Source organism: Haemorhous mexicanus, chromosome 13 (assembly GCF_027477595.1).
Source record: "Haemorhous mexicanus isolate bHaeMex1 chromosome 13, bHaeMex1.pri, whole genome shotgun sequence".
Taxonomy (NCBI): domain Eukaryota; kingdom Metazoa; phylum Chordata; class Aves; order Passeriformes; family Fringillidae; genus Haemorhous; species Haemorhous mexicanus.
In genome coordinates, this window is record NC_082353.1 from 4,897,623 (window position 1) to 4,917,203 (window position 19,581).

A 19,581-nucleotide genomic window follows, 5' to 3' on the forward strand; every position below is an offset into this window, starting at 1 on the left:
CCAGGCTTCCCCCCACCTGGCTGCTGCTTTGGGACTAATTAATTAATTAACGACAACACCAGGTATTAAAGCTGCTCAGTCTAATTACAGATCTTTCGGGGTGACACGGGATGCAGGAGGGAAGTGCTCTCCTCCTCCCCTTTCTGGGGCAGCCCCAGGGGGGCAACAGGGGCAGTGTGGGGTCCATGGAAGCAAAAAACTCAACAAAGTGTTCAAATTGACCCCGTTGTGCCTCTTCAGTGTGTTTAAAGCCTGCTCTAAGGTGGGGAACAGCGAGGGGTTAAGTCTGGATGTTACTAAAGGGCTGCAGGGGTGAAGGTGGGAGGCTGCTCTGCTCCTTGGACAGCCCAGACTGGGGCTGGGGGGATGATGGGGCAAAAGGGGGATGGAGCGGGGTGAGGGAATGGAGGCGGGATGGAGGTGGTGGGGGATGGTGGGGGTGATGGGGAGACGGGGGAAAGGGAGGGAGGGAGATAGGTGGTCATGGGGGTGATGGGGGATGAGAGGAAAGGGGGTACATGAGGGGAGATGAGGGGGATGGGGGGTGGCGGGGCATGACAGGGGGTGATGGGGGTCATAGGATGTGATGGGAGGGATGGGGAGGGAGACTGGGGGTGATGGAGAGGATGGGGGTGATGGGGGAAGATGGGGGGTGATGACAGGTGATGAGCATGATGGGGATGATGGGGGAGGGCGATGGAGGTGATGGGGGTGAGGGTGGTGATGGGGGTAATGGGGATGATAGGGATGAAGGGGGTGCCGGGAGGTGATGGGGGGTGATATCTGGTGGTGGGGGGGGCAGAGGGGTGTGTGATGGTAATGACGGGGGCTGATGGAGGGTGGTGGGGATGACGGGGAGGATGGGGGTGACGGGGGCCGAAAGGGGAGACACGGGGGGGCGATGGACGCGGGAGGGTGACGAGGCGGGGGGGTCCGGGGTGAGCCCGACAGGGCGCAGCAGTGGGCGGAGCCGGTACGCGCCCCGCCCCCTTTCCGCCCCGCGGTTCTGATTGGCCACCTCCCCCTCATTATGCTAATACAGCACCCCTGGGCGGGGCCGTCCGGCTGACGTCACGGGCCCGCTGGCGGGCGCGGGCCGAGCCGAGCCGAGCCGAGAGGCGCCGAGCGGGGCGGTTCCGAACGGTGCCGAGGCGAGCCGAGCGGTGCCGAGCGGTGCCGAGTGGTGCCGAGCGGTGCCGGGCGGTGCCGAGCGGTGCCGGTCGGGCGGGGCGGGGCGCGGAACGGGCCATGGCGGCGGCGGCGGCGGGCGAGGCGGCGGGGGCGGCGTTCAGCACCGCGAACAGCGGCCGGGTGAACGGGCTGAGCCGCCCGCCCGGCGCCATCGCCATGAAGGACCACGACGCCATCAAGCTGTTCGTGGGGCAGATTCCGCGCAACCTGGAGGAGAGCGACCTCAAGCCGCTCTTCGAGGAGTTCGGCCGCATCTACGAGCTCACCGTGCTCAAGGATCGCTTCACCGGCATGCACAAAGGTGCGGGGGCGTCGGGTCTGGGGACCCCCCGGGTGGGACGCCCAGGTGTGGGGGCTGTCCTGAGGTGAGGTGGGACACGCTGGGGTGGGGGGGATCCTCAGTGAGGTACCGCTCTGGTGGGATGTCGTGAGGTGGGGGGGGGTCCTCAGTGATGTACTACTGTGGTGGGAAACTCTGAGGTGGGGGGGGATCCTCAGTGAGGTACTGCTCTGGTGGGACACCCTGAGATGGGGGACACCCTCAGTTAGGTACTGCTGTGGTGGGACACTGAAGTGGGGGACACCCTCCATTAGGTACTGCTGTGGTGGGACACTCTGATGTGGGGGGGGATCCTCAGTGAGGTACTGCTCTGGTGGGATATCGTGAGGTGTGGGGGGAATCCTCAGTGAGGTACCACTCTGGTGGGACACCCTGAGGTGTGGGGGATCCTCAGTGAGGTACTGCTGTGGTGGGACACCCTCAGTGAGGTGCCACTCTTGTGGGACACTCTGAGGTGGGGGGCACCCTCAGTGAGCTACTGCTGTGGTGGGACACCCTGAGGTGTGGGGGGATCCTCAGTGAGGTACTGCTCTGGTGGGATGTCCTGAGGTGTGGGGGATCCTCAGTGAGGTACTGCTCTGGTGGGACACCCTGAGGTGTGGGGGGATCCTCGGTGAGCTACTGCTCTGGTGGGATGTCCTGAGGTGTGGGGGATCCTCAGTGAGGTACTGCTCTGGTGGGACATCCTGAGGTGGAGTGTCCTGGGATGGGGGATCCCTCAGGTGGGACATCACTGAGATGTGGCACCTAAGTATGGGCCACCCGTGAGGCAGGATAGACGGAGGTGGGGGGAACCTCCTCAGGTGGGATACCCCTGAGGTGAGGTACCCCTCAAGTGGGACAGCCAGAGATGGATCATCCTGACAAAGGGATACCCCTCAGGTGGGATGCTCTGAGGTGGGATGCTCTGAGGGTGGGGACCCCTCAGTTGTGGTACCCCTGTGGTGGGATAAACTGAGATGGAGCACCCTGGCGTATAGGGGGACCCCTGGGGTGAAGACACCCCTGTAGTGGGACACCCTGAGGCAAAGGCACCCAATGTGAGGCACCCCTGATATGGCACAGCCTGAGGTAGGATATCCCTGAGGCAAAGGCACCCCTGAAATGAGTTACCCCATCAGATGGGACAACCTGAGGTTTGGTACCTAAGTGTGGGCCACCACTGAGGTGGGATGCCTTGAGATGTCCCTCATGTGGGACATCCTGAGATGGTGTATCCCAAGACAGGGATACCTCTAAGGTGGGACATCCCTGAGGTGGAGACACACATGAGGTGGGATAACCTGAGGTGGAGCACTCTGAGGTACAGCTGGGATGCTTTGAGAGGGGGCACCATCATCTGGAAGTATGCCTGAGGTCAGAGACACTGGTATGGGGCACTTCTGACATGGGGGTACCAGTGAGGTGATGTAGTCCTGAAACGGAGGTACCCCTAAGGTGGGACACCCTGAGGTGGAGTACCCAAAAATGGGGCATCCCTCAGCTGAGTTACACCTGAGGTGGAGATACTCTTGATGTGGAGGCTATACCCCTAAGTATGGGGCACCCCAAGGAGTGGAAACATTTGGGGTGAAGGTACCCCTAAGTTGGAGGAAACCTTGAGTTGGGAACACCCCAGAATGGAGTGTTTGGATATATAGCCCTTTCTAAGATTGGGGTACCCCTGAGGAAGAGGGGAGCACCCACCAGGGGTCAGGGTGCTGCTGTCTGGCTTGGGGGCACCCCTGGGATCAGAGCATCAGAGGGAGCATTGCAGTGGATTTTAGAACATCTGCCTGGCTTGGGGACACCTGTCTGGCATCAGCACAGTCGCATAGTTTTGTGCACCCCTGGAGTTGGAGCACCTCTGGGATACAGGTCCCCCACTGTGGATGGGGATGTGCCATGTCTGCAGCGTGTCCCAGGTGCTGTGGCCCTGTGGCACGGCATGAGGAGCAGTGATGCACCAAGGGGGTCGCACAGGCACCGTCGAGGTCTCCACAGAACCCCCCAACCAAGAGCTGTGGTGTGCAGCACCAGAGCTGGGTCAACACACCCCAGGTGTCACCCAGACAGGAGCCACAAGCTGTTGCCAAACCCCCGTGCCACGGCCAGCGCCTCCTTCGCTGGGACTTTCCTGGGAAGCCAGAACTTGGCATTTGTGGTTGCTGCCTTGTCGATGCCCTTCGGCTATGGGGCAGCCGCCTGGACTCTATAATTTTTGGCACTTTTGGCCTCCAGCATTTCTCCAGGTGTCTCTGAAGCTGCTTCTGTGCCTGGATCAATGGGATTTGCACCCTTTCAGGCTCCCTCTGCGCTTCCTCCAGCGCGGGCTTCAACGTCTGCGGCCCAGCCGCATGATTTAATTGCGGACGCTCCTCTAATTTGAATGGCATCCTCCCTCCCGGCGAGCCTCCAGAGCAGAACCGCTCCGGCACCAGCCCTCCCAACTTCTCCAGAATGCCCGGGCACCGTCTACATTGTCGCCTGCAGGAAAAACAGGGAAAAAAAAAGAGAGAAAGAAGAGCGGAGAGCAGGAAGCCAACATGATTACAGATGGTAAACACTGGAAATGGCACCGGGACTGAGGCGAGCTGCTGTGCTGATCTCCCCTTCCCACCCGCGGCGGGAGAGTATTGATCCAGGGGGATCTCTCCTTGCTCTCTGGTGAGGGCAGATGTCCCCAGCACCCCAAGGCGGGTGAGGGACCCCATCCCGCAGCGTCCCCCGCCCTGCCGCCATGCTCCCTCTCCTCCCAGGCATTGCTGATTGTACTTATTAAGAGTTATTAATACTTAATCAGCTGGCGGATTTAATTGTGCCAATATTAAAAATGCATCAATGTCAATTTTATTCATTAAATATTTACTTTGTTGAAGGGAAACTGTTTTGCTGCTGTTTTAATATCACTTTCAGATGCTTTTGGATGTGACCCCAGCAAACTGGGGGGGAGCCCTCAGGGAGGGAGCGGTGCATCGGTGGCACAGGCACCAGGAATGCTTCGGGAGAGATGGAGCGAAGAGGACCGGACCCTGTCCCCAGGGCTCGCTCGTTGCTGCCAGCTCTGTGAGCGAGTGGCTCGGCAGCGTGAGTCAGCGTGGGAAAACCTCACCCCAGGCGTATTCCCGATTTCCAAAGCGCCATGATGTTGAAGGAGCCAGAGTGCCTTCACCACATGAATCTCATCCCAAGGAGGATGCTTAGGCCGGGAGAAGTGTGGTGGCAAGGGAGGGTGCACAGCCTCGACACCTGGAGATCTGCTTCCTGGAGGACTTGAGCTATGGCTTTCCCCAGGGCTGGGGCCAGAGTGCCACTGTCCATGTGCTGCCTGCTCCTCCCTGGCTCCTTCCTTCATCCTGCTGCTCCATCTCCTACCCTGTTCTGGGGGTGAGCTGTGGCCCTGTGTGAGCCCATCTGGGTGTAGGGTACCAGGGCACCAGCTGGATGCTGGATGCCATGGGGCCAGGGTGTCAGTGTGACGGGATGGTGGATGCCATGGTACTGAGCTGCTGGATGCCATAGTGCCAGGGTGCTGGATGCCATGGTGCCAGATCATCAGGTGCTTGTTGGTGGATGCCGTGGTGCTGAGGTGATGGATGCCATCATGCCAGGGTGCCAGATCCGAGTTTATAGATTGCCAGGGTGCCAGAATGCTGAATGCCAGGGTGCTGGGGTGCTGAATGCCACCACGCCAGGTTGCTGGGATTCTGGATGCCACCATGCCAGGATGCCAGAGTGCTGGGATGCCGGATGCCACCATGCCAGGGTTCTGGATGCCAGGGTATCAAGTGCCATGGTGCTGGTGTGCTGGATGTCACAGTCTCAGGGTGCTGGTGTGCTGGGTATCCCTGTGCTGGATGCCAAGATGCTGAGACACCACAGTGCCATATCAGCTGTGCCGCCAGCTCCCTGTGTGCACAGGGCACTGTGACAATACCAGGCCGGACACTGATCCTGTCTCCCTGTCTCCACAGGCTGTGCCTTTCTCACCTACTGCGCCCGCGACTCCGCACTGAAGGCGCAGAGTGCCCTGCACGAGCAGAAGACGCTGCCAGGGGTAAGTGACACCATGGCATCGGGGTCAGTTGGGGTAGGGCCTGGTGACACCTCCCTGAAGCACGGGAGAATTGAGTGGCACTGGGGTGGTCCAGTTGAGCTGGAGCAGCACCTGGTGACACCTCCCAAAGGCATGGAAGCCTTCAGTGACACCGAGGGATCAGGGTGAGCCAGGGCGGGGGCTGGTGACACCTCCCCGAGGCGCGGGAGCCACTTCCAGCAGCCGCAAACCAAGGCATCGATTTTCCAGCCGCCCGCGTGCTGTTGCGCTTTCTGTGGGCTCCGACCTCCCGAGCTTAACAAAGTGAAAATAAATATTTAATTATTCGCCTAAATAAAAATCAATAGGCCCGCGGGTTGGCTGGGGAAAGAGCCGGGGCCCATGAATATCAATCCCTGCTGTGTGTGTGTGGAGCTGACAGAGGGGGATGAGGTTTGCGGGGATGTGGCTTCCTGAGCCGTGCTCCCACCGGTGGGGCCACACTTCAGTACGTTCAAGAGTTAACAGCCCACCTTGGTAGCCTAAAGGAGGCCGAGGTCAGGCCCTCCCTGGGGATTCTCATTAGGCACACCCGTGTTTGTATCGCTATTGCTGTGGCCCCTTGCTTGGGAATTGGGGGTGTGTGTGTGTGTGCACATGGATGTGCAGGTGCACGCCCCGCGGGGGCTCACAGCTGTGTGCACACACACCTCTCTGTCTGTGTGTGCACACAGCAGTGCAGGGGACTGTGTGCTTGTGCTCACACCCCTGTGCTCATGCAGGTGCTCACATCTGTGTGTGTTCACCCCTGTGTGTGCTCACATGTCTGTGCCTGAGCACCCCTTCTGTTCTTGCTCACACCCATGTGTATGCACTTGTGTATGTTCGGGTACACACCTATGAGTGCCTGTGAACACACCTCTGTGTCTGTGCACACCTCTCTGCTTGTGCACACAAGCACACTCATATGCATTTATGTGCAACCCCTCTGCCTGTGCTCACCCCCTGTACTTGCTTGTACCCCTTGTACCTGTACTTACACACCTATACCTGTGCTCACATACCCTGTACGTGCTCATTCCACCTGTACCTGTGCTCACCCCCTGTTATCTACGCATGCCCTGTACCTGTATTCACGCACCTGTACCTGTGCTCACCCCCTGTACCTGCTCACACACCTATACCTGTGCTCACACCTGTCCCAGCTCATACCCTGTACCTGAACACCCCGTGTACCTGTGCTCCCTGAACCTGCGCACCCCCCGTGTTCCCACCCTTGCCCCCCCCTCCCCCAGCCAGGCCCCGCCCCCGGCGTGTCGGGGGACCGGGGGCGTGTCCAGACGGAGATGGGCGTGTCCCAATGAGGCCCCGCCCCCCTTCTGGCCCGGCCCGGATCGGCTCGGCGGGGCTGCGGCCGCCCCGCCCTGTGCCCCGTCCCCCGCTCGGCGCTGCGCGAGCCCAGCCGAATCCGGCCGAGCCGAACCGAACCCAGCCGAGCGTAGCCGAACCGAGCCCAGCCGAGCCCGGCCTTGCCGAGCCGAGCCGAGCTAAGCCGAGCCCGGCCGATCCGTCTCGGGTGGAGCCGAGCGCAGCCGAGCTCAGCCGAACCGCCTCGGTGGAGCCGGCGGTCCGGCCGGTCCGGCCATGCAGCTGCCGCAGGTGCCGGCGCCGGGGCCGCGGCCGCCCGTGCTGTGGGTGCCCGCCGGGTCCAAGATCCTCTGCATCGAGGTAGGGCCCCGCCTTTGTCTGCCGCCGCCTCCGCCCGGCCCGGCACGGCCCGGCACCGCCCGGCAGCCTCCGCTCGCGCCGGGGTGGGGGGGCTGCACCGGAGGGGCTGTAGGAGGGATGTGGGTGATGGCGAAGGGGTGTATCTGCTCGCGGGGATGCTGTGCGGGAGCGGGGGTGATGGCGAGGGTGTGGATCCTTGCTCCTGGGGATGGGCATGGAGGGGTGTTAATGGTGAGCAGGGCGTATATGCACACAGGGTTGGGGATGGAGGGGTGTTGGTGAGGGGGTGCATCTGCTCCCAGGGATGGGCTGGGGATACAGCAGTGTTTGTGATCAGGGTGTAATTGCACACAGGGATGGTGGGTGTGAGTGTGGGTGTTGGTGATGGAGTGTATCTGAACCCAGGGATGGGAATGAGGATGGAGCAGTGTTGGTGAGGGGGTGTATCTGCTCCCAGGCATAGAATGGGGATGGAGTAGTGCTGGTGATCAGGGTGTATTTGCGCGCAGGGACGGGGATGGAGGGGTGTTGATGAGCAGGGTGAATGTGCACACAGGGTTGGGGTGTATGAGTGGGCGTGTTGCAGGGTGTATGTGCACACAGGGATGAGGATGGAGGGGTGTTGGTGGGGAGGTGTATCTGCTCCCAGGGATGGGGTGGGCGGGTGTGGGTGTTGCAGGATGTATCTGCACGCAGGGATGAGGATTGGGGGTGTAGGTGACAGGGTGTATCTGCTCCCAGGGATGGGTGTTGGGGATGGAGGAGTGTTGGTGAGGAGGGTGTATTTGCACAGAAGAATAGGGTTGGAGTGGTGTTGGTGAGGGGATGTATCTGCACCCACAGATGGGGTGTGTGGGTGTGAGGGTTGCTGTGCAGGGTGTATCTGCACCCAGGGATGGGGTACATGTGTTGGCAGGGTCATTGTTGGTGATGAGGGTGTATTTGCACTCAGGGATGGGGGCTCTGTGTGTGTGTGTGTGTGTGACTGAGAGGATGTATCTGCACCCGGGGAAAGGGAGGGTGTCGGCAGGGGGTTGTTGGTGATGTATCTGGAGCCAGGGAGGCTGTGTGTGGTGTGGGTGTCAGTGAGGAGGGTGTTCTGGCACCCAGGAATGCTGGGGGGGGCGGGGTATTTGCAGGCAGGGATGGAGGATGATGGTGAGGAGGTGTATCTGCCCCCAGGAATGGGTTTGGTGTGTGTGCTGGCTGGAGGGTGTATTTTTCCACCGAAGGTTTGTGCGTGTGTGTGTGTGTGTGTGTGTGTGTGTGTGTGTGTGGTGCAGGTGTGCAAGGGGCAGCGCTCAGGGGGTGTTGAACCTGCAGGCAGTGCGGGAAGGGGTGTGTGCGTTGGCAGGGGTGCAGCTTTGACCCCCAGGTGTGTGCAGGTGGGTGTGCAAGCACGTGGGTGTCTCTGTGTGTGGGAAGAGGAGCTTAGGGTGTCTTTGCCCCCAGTGGTGGTGACAGGGTGTGGGTGCACATGGGCTGGGGGAGTGGCAGCAGTGACGGTGTGTGGGCACTCCGGGTGTGATAGGAAGTGCAGGTGTGTGCAGGTGTTGTGCTGGGCTCAGGTGTGCACGGTGGCCTTGGGGATGAGATGTGTGTGTTGCTGGGGGTGCCGTGAGCCCACCCAAGCTGTCCATGTGCCCACAGAGGGCTCCCAGGGGTCCCACTATGGGTCCTGCTGCTACAACTGGGAAACTGAGGCGCTGGCTGTGCATTCCAGGATGCGTGCCCGTGGTTGTGTGTGATCCATGGCAGCAAGGAGGGTTCTGTGGGATGCATGGCATGCGGACTGGGGTTGTCCAGGTGCCCGTGGGGCTGTGTGCAGTGGTGCATGGGCACACGTGGGTGCGCAGTGGTGCTGGGACAGACGTGCAGTGTGCACAGCACTGCGTGGGCACACGTGTGCAGCTTCTGAGGTGTGCGGCTGTGCCAGGGGGATTGGGGGTGGCTGTGCTCGGGGGGTGCTGGGGTCTGTGGTTGTGTTCAGAGGTGTGTAGGCATGTGCAGGGTGTCCCAGGGTGGTCATACACATTCAGGGTTGTGCAGTGGTGTGGCTGTCCCCAGGCTGGCTGTGTGACCTGGCTGTGGGTTACCCCCAGGGCTCTGTCAAGATATTCCTGTGACGAGTGACTTGCAGTACCTCGGTTCCTGTCTCCCTAGGGTGGCACAGACATGAAGCTCCCACAGGCACTCGCTTCTCCAGTGTCACCTGCCACCTCCATCTCATTTGTGTGCATGGTTGCCTGCTGGATCCTCTGGCTGTTGGTTGTGAGGACAAGGAGGAGGAGTGTGATGCCAAGGAAGGAATAAAGGCCAGAAGTGACTCTGTCCCACTGGGCACATCCCCTGGCAGTGATTCTATGGGCTGGCTCTCCCTGGTACCCGAGTTCTTGAGGGGCTCCAAATTTGGGTGGGGGACAGTGCCTGAGCAATCAGGAGGTGGTTTAGCAGCCACTGTTGACCCCTGTGCTGTGGAACACTAGTGGTTTGGCCATGGAATAGCTGGAGCTTTGTGAACTGCTGATGATGGTTGGTGCTGGAACACCCCAAGCAGGGTGTCACTATGTCCTTGGGGTGTGGGGGATGGATGGATGGATGGATAGATGGATGGATGGATGGATGGATGGATGGATGGATGGATGGATGGATGGATGCTGTGGGAGTGGAAAGGTGGGTGGTGTCAAGATGGAAGATGAATGGGCAGATGGAAGGGTGGTACAGGGATGGATGGGTGTTGGGGATATGGATGAGTATTGCGGGGTTGGATGGGTGTTGGGGAATGGATAGATGATCTTGGCAATATAGATAGATGCTATGGGAATGGAAGGGTCTATGGGGATGGATGTTGGGGATGTGGATGGCTGCAATGGGGATGGACAGGTATTTGGGGGTGGATGGATGGATGTTGGTGATATAGATGGATGCTATGGGAGCAAATGGGTGTTATGAGGATGTGTGTTGGGGTTATGGATGGGTTCTATGGGGATGGATGGATGCTATGGGAATGGGTGTTGGGGTATGGCTGAATGAATCCAGGGCAAAGATGGTTGTGTGGATGATTGTGTGGGTGTCCAGGATGGATGAATGGATGGATGGGTGTTGCAGGGTGGGCAGGTGGGAGTCAGGAGCAGGGGGAAGTGGCTAGGTGGCTGTTTAGTGTGGGAGGATGGATTGAGGGCTGTGTGGACACAGTGCAGGGGTGCTGTGGGGACAACTGGGAAGTCTGGGTGCCACAGGGGGTCATTGAGCACCCTGTGGTGGGCATGTTGTGTTGTCAAGGGTGCCAAAACCCCCTTCTGGGGGTGTCTAGAGGCCAAGACAATTTCTCCTTGGTGTGGTGTGGCAGCCCTGGGGTAGGTTAGCTGGTCCCTGAGGCCTGACATTTATAAACATCAGCCGCTCCCGGGGAATCAATACAGTTTAATAACCGGCGAGCGGAGACGGGAGACACATCAAAATGACACTCTGCAGCTCCGTAAATGTTATTCTAAATCATCCTCACTGGGTTTATTACATTAAGCATACAGCAGCGGGCATGGGAAATTTATTCCATCAAAGGCCATCATGCTGGTAAATGGGGCTGGCGGGTCAGTGGAGGGGGGCAGCCCCCCCCCACCCCCAAATGGGGTTCCCTCCTCCCGGCTGTGGCAGGGATGTGAGGGACAGTGGGGTTCTGGGTTTAGGATCTCAGTGCTGTCGCAGCCTCCGGAGTTTGGGGTGAGCCAAATCCTGCCCCACACAAGGTGGATGTTTGGGGGACTGGTGACATAATGGGTGACACTGTGAGGTGTCCCTCGGTGCCTCTCTGTGCCATCCCATGACTCCTGGGGACTCAGTCCTTTCCCTGGACCATCCCCAGCTCTGCGCTGACATTTCTCTCCACGTTTCCCTGGAGACGAGGCGGTTGCTGTGGAAACCTCCCTCCTCTTCTCTCTTACCCATCCTCTTCCTCACCCTGATGTGGGGGGGACTGTCTCTGCCCCCACCCATCCCCAAAATTTAGGGACCGCTACTCGGGGTGCAGGAGGGGGCACTTGGGATGGAGGTGCACAAACACATGGGGGTGACTGTGCCTGTGTGTGCTCAGGGCGTGTTCGTGTGCGCACCCCCGCGCCGTCATGTGTGACATCTCGCTGTTGCCGTGGCGACCCCATCGAGCACATGGCTCGGGCTCCGCAGCATCGCGGGGGAAGCACGCTTGTTGCCATGGAAACGGCCATAATTGTAGCATTTTTCAGCTAAAAGAGGGGAAAAAAGGAGGGGGAGAGAGGAGGAGGAATGGCTCCATGGGGCAGCAGGCCAGGGATGCGCCTGCCAGCCCAGCGTGTCCTGCTGCACACGGGTGTCACGCTCGTGGGTGCACATGGCGGTGACAAGGAGGAGGCCAAATTTGGGTGAGGTTTGGGAAAAGGAGGGCAATGGTGCCAGAGGGGCTGGGGCTGGCGGGGTGCTGCTGCTGCCTCTGCAGTCCTTTGCAGTCGAGGAAAGCAGGCAGGCGGCCAAGCCTGGCACTGGCAGCCCTGCGGGCGCCTGCAGCACTGGGTGCCCATAGCCAGGGCCGGAGCATTGCCCTCTGCATATGGCATCCCTGGGTCTCTGTGGCCACAAGCCCCGAATCTGTTCATGCAGGTCCCTCCCCTTTTTCCCAGCTCCCAGTGCCAGTCATTGGCCAAATCCTGCTGTTCCCTGTGGAAAGGGTTCAGGGGCCACCACACTGACCACCCGCTCTCGCTTGTGTTGCAGATGAACCGCCCCATCCAGGTGAAGCCGGCCGACAGCGAGGGCCGAGGAGGTAGGTCTTCAATTCTCCAGATGCCTGGCACAGGCAGTGGGGCACAGGGTCACCTGGGGGTTGATGGGGGACATGGTGGCATCATGAGGGCTGCTGTGTAAGGTTGGTTTGCAGAGAAATCCAGAAAAGGATCTGCCTTTGCTGGTGGCATCCAAACCTGGGTGCAGAGCAAATGCCATCTTCTCTCTCCCTGTCTGGTCAGCTGGGGGGAACATCCTGATATCATCCTGGGAATGTCCTGACATCATACCATGAGCATCCCAACATCCTGGGTGGAAGAGTGTCATCCAGCCATTCTCCCTCACCACCTGAATTTACCAAAAAATGCAGTTCCCTCTCCAGAGCTGCCTGTGAGAACCCCGGGGCAGGAGTTGACTGCATATGGCCCAAGCCCCTCTCAAACCACCACCCCCCCCAAATTCTTTGTGAGCATTTGCCACTCATCAGGCTATAGCATTGTCAAGCTGAGGTGATCATTTGGGCAAAAATTGTAGGAATTGGATCAAAATCCCACATCTGTTGTGTTGCTGGGCAGGTAGGCGCTGTTGGATATGCAGGATGCTCTCATGGGTCCGCCTGCACTTGGCAGGATGGCTGGGGTAGCTCCCCCTCCCCATCCAAACCCTGTTATTAAACACACTGGGAGCTGGTCCCAGCATGTCCCAGAGGGACCTGGCAAATAAATTACCCACTTACCGAGTGTAATTGGTGAAGGATTAAAAATCGATGGCTGAGCTGGGGCCCCCGTCTCCAGCCCCCTCACCCAGGAGGCAACACTGGGCTGCCCAGCCCACTCCCCCTGGGAGGTGGTTTATGTTTAACTAGACAACACACGAGCCCTATTCCCTTAACTAATTTTCCTGGTACCTTAACGGACTAAGCATTCATCGTCTCCTGCCATTATTTATTTATTTCCCCAGCAACGCTCTTGACAGGGCACCTTATTTCCTTTGTCAAATGCCATTAGTGTGCGGTGGGAGCGCGTGGCCGCACAAGACAGATGCTGATAATAATAATGAAATTCTCATTATTTACTATCCCTTCTCTTGTGTTTGGGTTATTGATGTCCCCTGGGCACGTTTGGAGGCTGCGGGTTGTTCTGCGAGTCAGTCACACGAGGGTGATCATCTCCAGTTTGTGGATTCTCTTTGTTCCACCGCATCCCACCCCAGTGCTGGGGGGGCCAGCCCCCCCATCCCTGGGAACAGCCCCAGCTCCACTCTCTAAAGCAATGGCTCTTCCAGGACTCACCCCTCAGCAATTTCCCCATAGGAGAGGTTTTCCCATCCTGAGTGTTCTGTAGGATGGAGATGATGAGCCCGGCACCTTCTCCGTAGGATCGGTGTTGCTCCCTCCCTCTGATGTCATTTGGCTCCTTCCCCTCCATACACCATTTGTGGTGAGGGGTTGGGATTGTGAGTGACCTCCCACTCTCTGATGGGTTTGGTTTTGTTTTTAGAAGACAGGAAGCTCTTTGTGGGCATGCTGGGGAAGCAGCAGAGCGAGGACGACGTCCGCCGCCTCTTTGAGCCCTTCGGCCAGATTGAGGAATGCACCATCCTCCGAGGGCCTGATGGAGCCAGCAAAGGTGGGCTTTGGGGCACCGGGTGGGCACCCTAGGGACCCACAATGGCCAAATCCAACCTGTGCCATGTTCCCTCTGTTCCCTTAGGTTGTGCCTTTGTGAAATACGGCAGCCACGCCGAGGCACAGGCTGCCATCAACAGCCTGCATGGCAGCCAAACAATGCCGGTAAGTGCCAGGCTCACACCCTGCCCTGGCTGACCCCACGCTGCCTGCTTAATCCAATCATCCACTAATTTGATCCTCAGTCTAATTGCATCAAAATCCTACAGACTGGCAATTTGTTGGCCACATCACCTCAGGTTCCTCCTTGCCAAGGTGCTGAGCCCTAGAGGTGGGAGCTTGGGGCTAATTCTCTCCATGCCAGAGAAAGGGGTGGTTTAATTAACGCTGAAGGTCAGAATTGTGGACAAGGAAAGGGAAAGGAAGCAGAGGTCAGGGAGCTGCCACTGGGGAGAAAAACTGGCTATAATTAAACCTCACATCAATCATTGGTTGCTGCTGCCAAGCTGGGCAGCATCCCCAGGGCTGAGGCTGCTGCGGACGCTGCGAGCCACGCCCATGACAGGTACACAGTTTGGGGCATTGCTGTGGTCCCACCATCAGCCCCATCTTCCCCCCACCTCAGGGTGCCTCGTCCAGCCTGGTGGTGAAGTTTGCAGACACGGATAAGGAGAGGACCCTGCGGCGGATGCATCAGATGGCGGGGCAGCTGGGCATCTTCAACCCCATGACCATCCAGTTTGGTGCCTACGGGGCCTACACGCAAGCGGTAGGAGCTGGTGCAGACCGGGGGCTTTGGGGGACCCCTGTGGATGGGGGGGCTGCTTTGGTCCTTAAAAGCACCCATGCCAGGGCATGTGGATGCCTGGGAGGGCTGGTGTATCCCTGTTTAAGGGCAGATGCAGGGCTTCCTGCCCACAGCTGAGGGTGATTGTAGGGTTCAGTGGTCCCATATTCAACATCACCAAGACCAAGACTCCTGTCCCCGGGTCTGGCAGCAGGTGACATTTATCCCTCTGAATCCATCCAAAGCAGGGATGCTGATTTGCCCTCCCCTCTCTCTCCTCTCTGCCTCCTGCACTCTGTCTCCTTTCCCCCCTTGTTTCCCGAAGATCATGCAGCAGCAGGCAGCCCTGATGGCAGCTGCACAGGGCACCTGCCTCAACCCCATGGCTGCCATCGCTGCCGCCCAGATGCAACAAATGGCCGCCTTCAATGTCAGCGGGCTGGTGGCTGCCCCCCTCACCCCCTCTTCAGGTAGGACCCCCGCATTTGCCACTTGACATCCTCGGGGGGGGCACTCTCGGGGTGGTGCCGGCCCTGACGCCATGCTCCTGCAGGTACAAGCACCCCTCCAGGGATCAGCACGGCGCCGGTGCCCAGCATTGCCACGCCCATTGGGGTGAATGGCTTCAGCCCACTGCCGCCCCAGACCAACGGGCAGCCCGCCTCCGAGACCATCTACACCAATGGCATCCACCCCTACCCAGGTACAGCCCTCCTGAGGCTCTGCCGCAGCCCCCGGGGCTAAGGGAGAGTGCTTGGCTCGTGTGGGATGCTCAAGGGGGGCTCCCCATCCCAGGAACTCGCTGGATGAACCCGCCCTGTACTCCCGTGGCATCACTGCAGGGAGGAGGGAATTCAGACAGGGAGCAGCTCTGCCCCTCCATGGCGGCACTTGGTTAGGAGCCCTTTCCCATGGGAGCTATGCATGCATCCCTGGCTTTCTCTGGCTTACTCTATCTTCCTTCTCCTTTCTCTTCTCTTCCCAGCTCAAAGCCCCACGGTGGCAGACCCCCTCCAGCAGGCCTACGCCGGCATGCAGCACTATGCAGGTCTCAAACTTCGCTTCCCACTCCTTCCCTCTTTCCCCTCTTTGCTCCTCACCCTTATTTTTGGGAGGTGAACATCACCCTGGGGTTGAACATTGGACTGGGGCAGCATATTTGGGCATGGATACATGAGGGGAGCAGCAGGTGCTGAGCCTTGGCAGGAGCTCCAGGGTGGCAATGCCGATGAAAGTGCCATCCCTTCATCCCACTGGGTCCTGTCATGGCCCCCCGTGCAAATTTTGGACGGTACAAAGTGAATTTTAATACTCCATGGGGGAGTCGTGGCAGTGGTGTTGAGAAGAGGGGGCAAGATTTGGGAGGTGACAGAGGGCCACCTCCATGCCAAGGCAACAGAAGTCTAGATGTTCATCACGTGGCCAAGTCTGATGGCCTAGGACATGGGCCATGGAGGGAAAAGAGTCAGAGCCTCCTATGGAAATATGTCAAGCCCAGCAGCCATTTAATTAGGAGCATTGACAGCAACGTCTAGATTTGCAACAGAAAATCAAGTTTTGTACCCAAATCTTTGGGGTTTTTCAGTCAAAAGTACCATCTTTCCTCAGCCTTGAGGCTATTACTGCTATCACCAGTATTTCTCCTGGGAGAGCTGCTCCCACGTCCCTGGTGTGTCAGGAGGGGTGGGAAAGGCAGAGCTAGCAGCCCTGGGGCAGGAGAGGCCCCTCGATCGCAGGTGGCAGCAAGGGACCTGCCTGTCCCAGCCCTCTCCATGGCTGGGGCAGGTTCCATGGCCTCAGCTTCTTGTTTCTCTCTTCCAGCAGCATATCCCACTGCCTACGCTCCCATCAGCCAAGCCTTTCCCCAGCAAGCACCCCTCATCCCGCAGCAGCAGAGAGAAGGTGAGGGGTGGGGGCCACCCCATGTGGGGCCGGTGGCTCCTTGGTGTCCCCCCAGGGTGACCCCACCTCGTAGCTGACGTGTCCTGTCCTTTGTGTGTCACCCAGGTCCCGAGGGCTGTAACCTGTTTATTTATCACCTGCCCCAGGAGTTCGGGGACGCGGAGCTCACGCAGATGTTTTTGCCTTTCGGCAACGTCATCTCTGCCAAAGTCTTTGTGGACCGTGCCACCAACCAGAGTAAATGCTTTGGTAAGTCCCAGGGTGTGGCTCTCCCTGGTGTCCCAGCTCAGGGCTCCAGCTCTTCCCAGTCCCCAGCTCAAGGTTCTAGCTACCTTTATCATCGCAGCTTGGAGCTCTGACTCTTCCTGAACATCTCAACTCAGGGGTCTGGCTCTCTTCAGCATCCTATTTTAAATATCTGGTGATCCTCGACATCCCAGATCTTACCAGTCTCCAGCTCCAGAGTCCCATTCTTTCTGGTCTCCAACCTGGAGGTCCAGCTCTCCTAATATTCTGGCTCAGGGGGTCTGTCTCTCCCCAAATTCCAGCTCAAGGGTTTGGCTCTCCCTAGTCTTCCCAGCTCGGGAGTCTGGCTCTTCTGGACAACCCAGAGCAGAGCACCTCCATCTCGGGTGTCCAACTCTCCCTGAAGTCCCCGCTTCAGAGTCTGTCTTTCCAACATCTCATCCTGGGGATCTCTCTTTCCCTAGTCTCTCAGATGTCCATGTCTCCCTGCTGTCCATTGCTGGGGGTTCAACTCTCCCTATGTCCCCAGCTCAGGGATCTGTATCTCCCTCTCAGAGCCCTCAGTGTCCCCATAGACTCTTTCACTGTGGTGTCTTTGGAAGCCCTGTCATCTCAGGGTCTCTGCAGACCTGGCCTACAGGTGTCCCCTGAGCCCACACATCCCATCCTGGTGTCCCCACAGACCCCATCACCTCAGTGTCCCTGCAGCCCCTATCACTTTAACAGACCGTGTCACCCCAGTGACCCCACAAATCCCATCCTGTAGCGTCCCTGCAGACAACTCCATTGTATTGTGGACCCTCTTAAGCTGCTGTCCTCACAGCCTTGTCAGCTCAGTGTCCCTGCAGACCTTGGTGTCCCTTCAGGTGCCACCCAATCCCCTGCAATCTGGGGCTATGATGTTACCTAAGGACCCCCTCTCCCAGCACTCCCAAGCCAGGAGCATCCCACAGGATTTCAGTTCCTGGGTTGAGGTGAGGCAGCTGCCTGTGATGTGTGTGGTGACAAGCACCTGTGTCCCCTCCCTGCCAGGTTTCGTCAGTTTTGACAATCCGACGAGTGCTCAGGCAGCCATTCAGGCCATGAATGGCTTCCAGATCGGCATGAAGAGGCTAAAAGTGCAGCTAAAGCGGCCGAAAGATGCCAACAGACCCTACTGACCCCAGCTCAGCCTGCGGAGAGGTGAGGGGCCTGGCCCTGGGGGACATGGCTCCCCCTGTCCCCATGTTAGATCCCGAGTGTGTGCAGGGATCTCTGCCTGGCACCACCCACCCAATGGGTCCCTCCCTCCATCCTTCCCTCCCTCCATCCCCCAGAAGCAGGCTGACAACCTTTTCCTTCTGTTTCAGGTCGGACGTCCCGCAGTGTCTGACGACTTTCCCCTTCCCCAAGTGCAGTATCCAAACCCGTAACTCTCTTTCTTTGCAACACATCCCGGAGGAGGAGGAAAAGGAGGAGGAGGAGGAGGTGAAGGAGAAAATGGCAAAGAAGAGAGCGTTTTGGTCGTAGCTTTTCCTTTTTGAATTTTTTCCCAAACTGGTCTTGTTTGTTGTTTAACGGGAATGAGAGGAAGACAAGGAAGGAGGGGAGCGATGCGGTGCCGGGGCTGCGATTCGCCGCCGGCCGCTCGCCAGGACTCAACGGATCCCTCACTGGGAGCAAGGCTGATGGCTCTGGGCAGCCGGGCCATGATCTACCTTTGTTTTTTGGGTTTTTTTTAAAGCACTCATTTGCTGCTACCGATTTCCCAGGAGAAACGAGGAAAAGAGGCTCCAAATGGATTCTTAAACCAAAGCCGGTGGGACGGGACCAGCCTCGGGCGCTTCACCTGGAGGATGTTTGTTTGGATGATAAAGAAAAACGGCAAGATTTTCCTTTTTCCCTGCATAGGGGGAAAAAAAAGAAGGATCAAAGTATGTTGGACTTATAGAAGATATATATAAATAAGTATATATATATATATATCCCATGGAGCAGGGTGGCGGGACACGCGCTTCCCCTGCTTGTCACTGGCACAGGGACATAGGATTACTTGTTTCAGAGTCATATCATTCCTTAGAGTTTAGGGACCAAAGGACTATTGCTTTTTTTAAATATATCTATAAATAAATTAATTTAAAAAAAAACAAAACACACAAAAAAACTTCGGGAAAGGAGGAGAAAATCCAACAAAAATTAAGAAGGTTGAGTAAAACCCTCGGGGCATTCAGAGCCACGAGCGTTTCCTACAGGGCTCGGATTTGGGGGGTTCAAGGGCTTGGTTTCGGGGGCCAGTTCGTGGCTGGGGATTGGGGGGATTTTGAGGTGAGGGGGGGACTGCAGTGGCTCCCCCAGCTCCATGGCCCAGGGGGATTTGGAGCCCCTCGGTCGCCTCTTGACAGAGGGTGGAGTGATGTGGTTCTTTGCATTTTGGGTTGGTTTGGGGGATTTCTGGGTTGGTTTTTTTTTTTCAGCCAAAAAATCTTAAAAAAAAAAGAAAAATGTGAGGTTTCGGCCAAAATGAAGTGAAGCGAAATAAACTTATTTTGTCAAAATCGTCACCTTCGTTGGTTCTTTGGAGCAATCGCTGCTGCGTCCACCACCAAACACAACACCCGGGCCCCCTTTATGGCCAGCTTGGCTCCAGCTGGGCTGGAGCATCCCCCAGGATTTGGTGAAGCTGGGACAGCACCATAGGCATCTCTTTTTATTTGCTTTTTCACAGGAATTGCTAATTTTTAGAGGAATTCACCCTGGCTGCAGAGGAAATCAGGACAGGATACAGCCCTGTGCTTTCACTGATCTTTCCAAGGGACAGAGAGAGGAGCTTCAGAGAGGTGTGGCCATGTCCCATGGGATGTCCCTTTGCACTTGTGGGTACAGCTGAGTGACTGCCATGATCCCAGGAAAGTGACTTATTTTTTATTTGAGGAGAGGAAAAAACCCCAAACCCCACAAATTTAAGCAACCCCCCCACCAAGGGGTAGGTGGCAGGGCCAGGGGCGAGGGAA

The 19,581-nt window shown here is 58.0% G+C and overlaps 1 protein-coding gene across 5 annotated transcripts; it reads left to right on the top strand.

Annotated features, from left to right (window-relative positions):
- Nucleotides 1-1,248: 1,248 nt before the first annotated feature.
- On the top strand, nucleotides 1,249-19,131 carry CELF6 (CUGBP Elav-like family member 6). Of its 5 annotated transcripts, none has more exons than XM_059858003.1 (13): nucleotides 1,249-1,492; nucleotides 5,485-5,567; nucleotides 12,021-12,069; nucleotides 13,529-13,657; nucleotides 13,742-13,821; nucleotides 14,282-14,425; nucleotides 14,769-14,913; nucleotides 14,997-15,146; nucleotides 15,429-15,491; nucleotides 16,265-16,345; nucleotides 16,451-16,594; nucleotides 17,624-17,773; nucleotides 17,941-19,131. In XM_059858003.1, exons 1-12 carry the CDS (start codon nucleotides 1,249-1,251, stop codon nucleotides 17,749-17,751), a joined length of 1,440 nt encoding a protein of 479 aa, XP_059713986.1. In that variant the 3' UTR covers nucleotides 17,752-17,773; nucleotides 17,941-19,131. The 5 variants fall into 5 exon arrangements, with proteins under 5 accessions (XP_059713986.1, XP_059713987.1, XP_059713988.1 ...); XM_059858004.1 differs by having other exon boundaries at nucleotides 1,309-1,492; nucleotides 16,268-16,345; XM_059858005.1 differs by lacking the exon at nucleotides 15,429-15,491 and having other exon boundaries at nucleotides 1,310-1,492.
- The last annotated feature ends 450 nt before the right edge of the window (nucleotides 19,132-19,581 follow it).

Coding starts and splice junctions, on each gene's coding strand:
- CELF6 (XM_059858003.1), top strand. CDS start 1,249: ATGGCGGCGGCGGCGGCGGGCGAGGCGGCGGGGGCGGCGTTCAGCACC. Junction 5,568..12,020: donor AGCAGAAGACGCTGCCAGGG/GTAAGTGACACC, acceptor CTTGTGTTGCAG/ATGAACCGCCCCATCCAGGT. Junction 13,822..14,281: donor ATGGCAGCCAAACAATGCCG/GTAAGTGCCAGG, acceptor CCCCCACCTCAG/GGTGCCTCGTCCAGCCTGGT.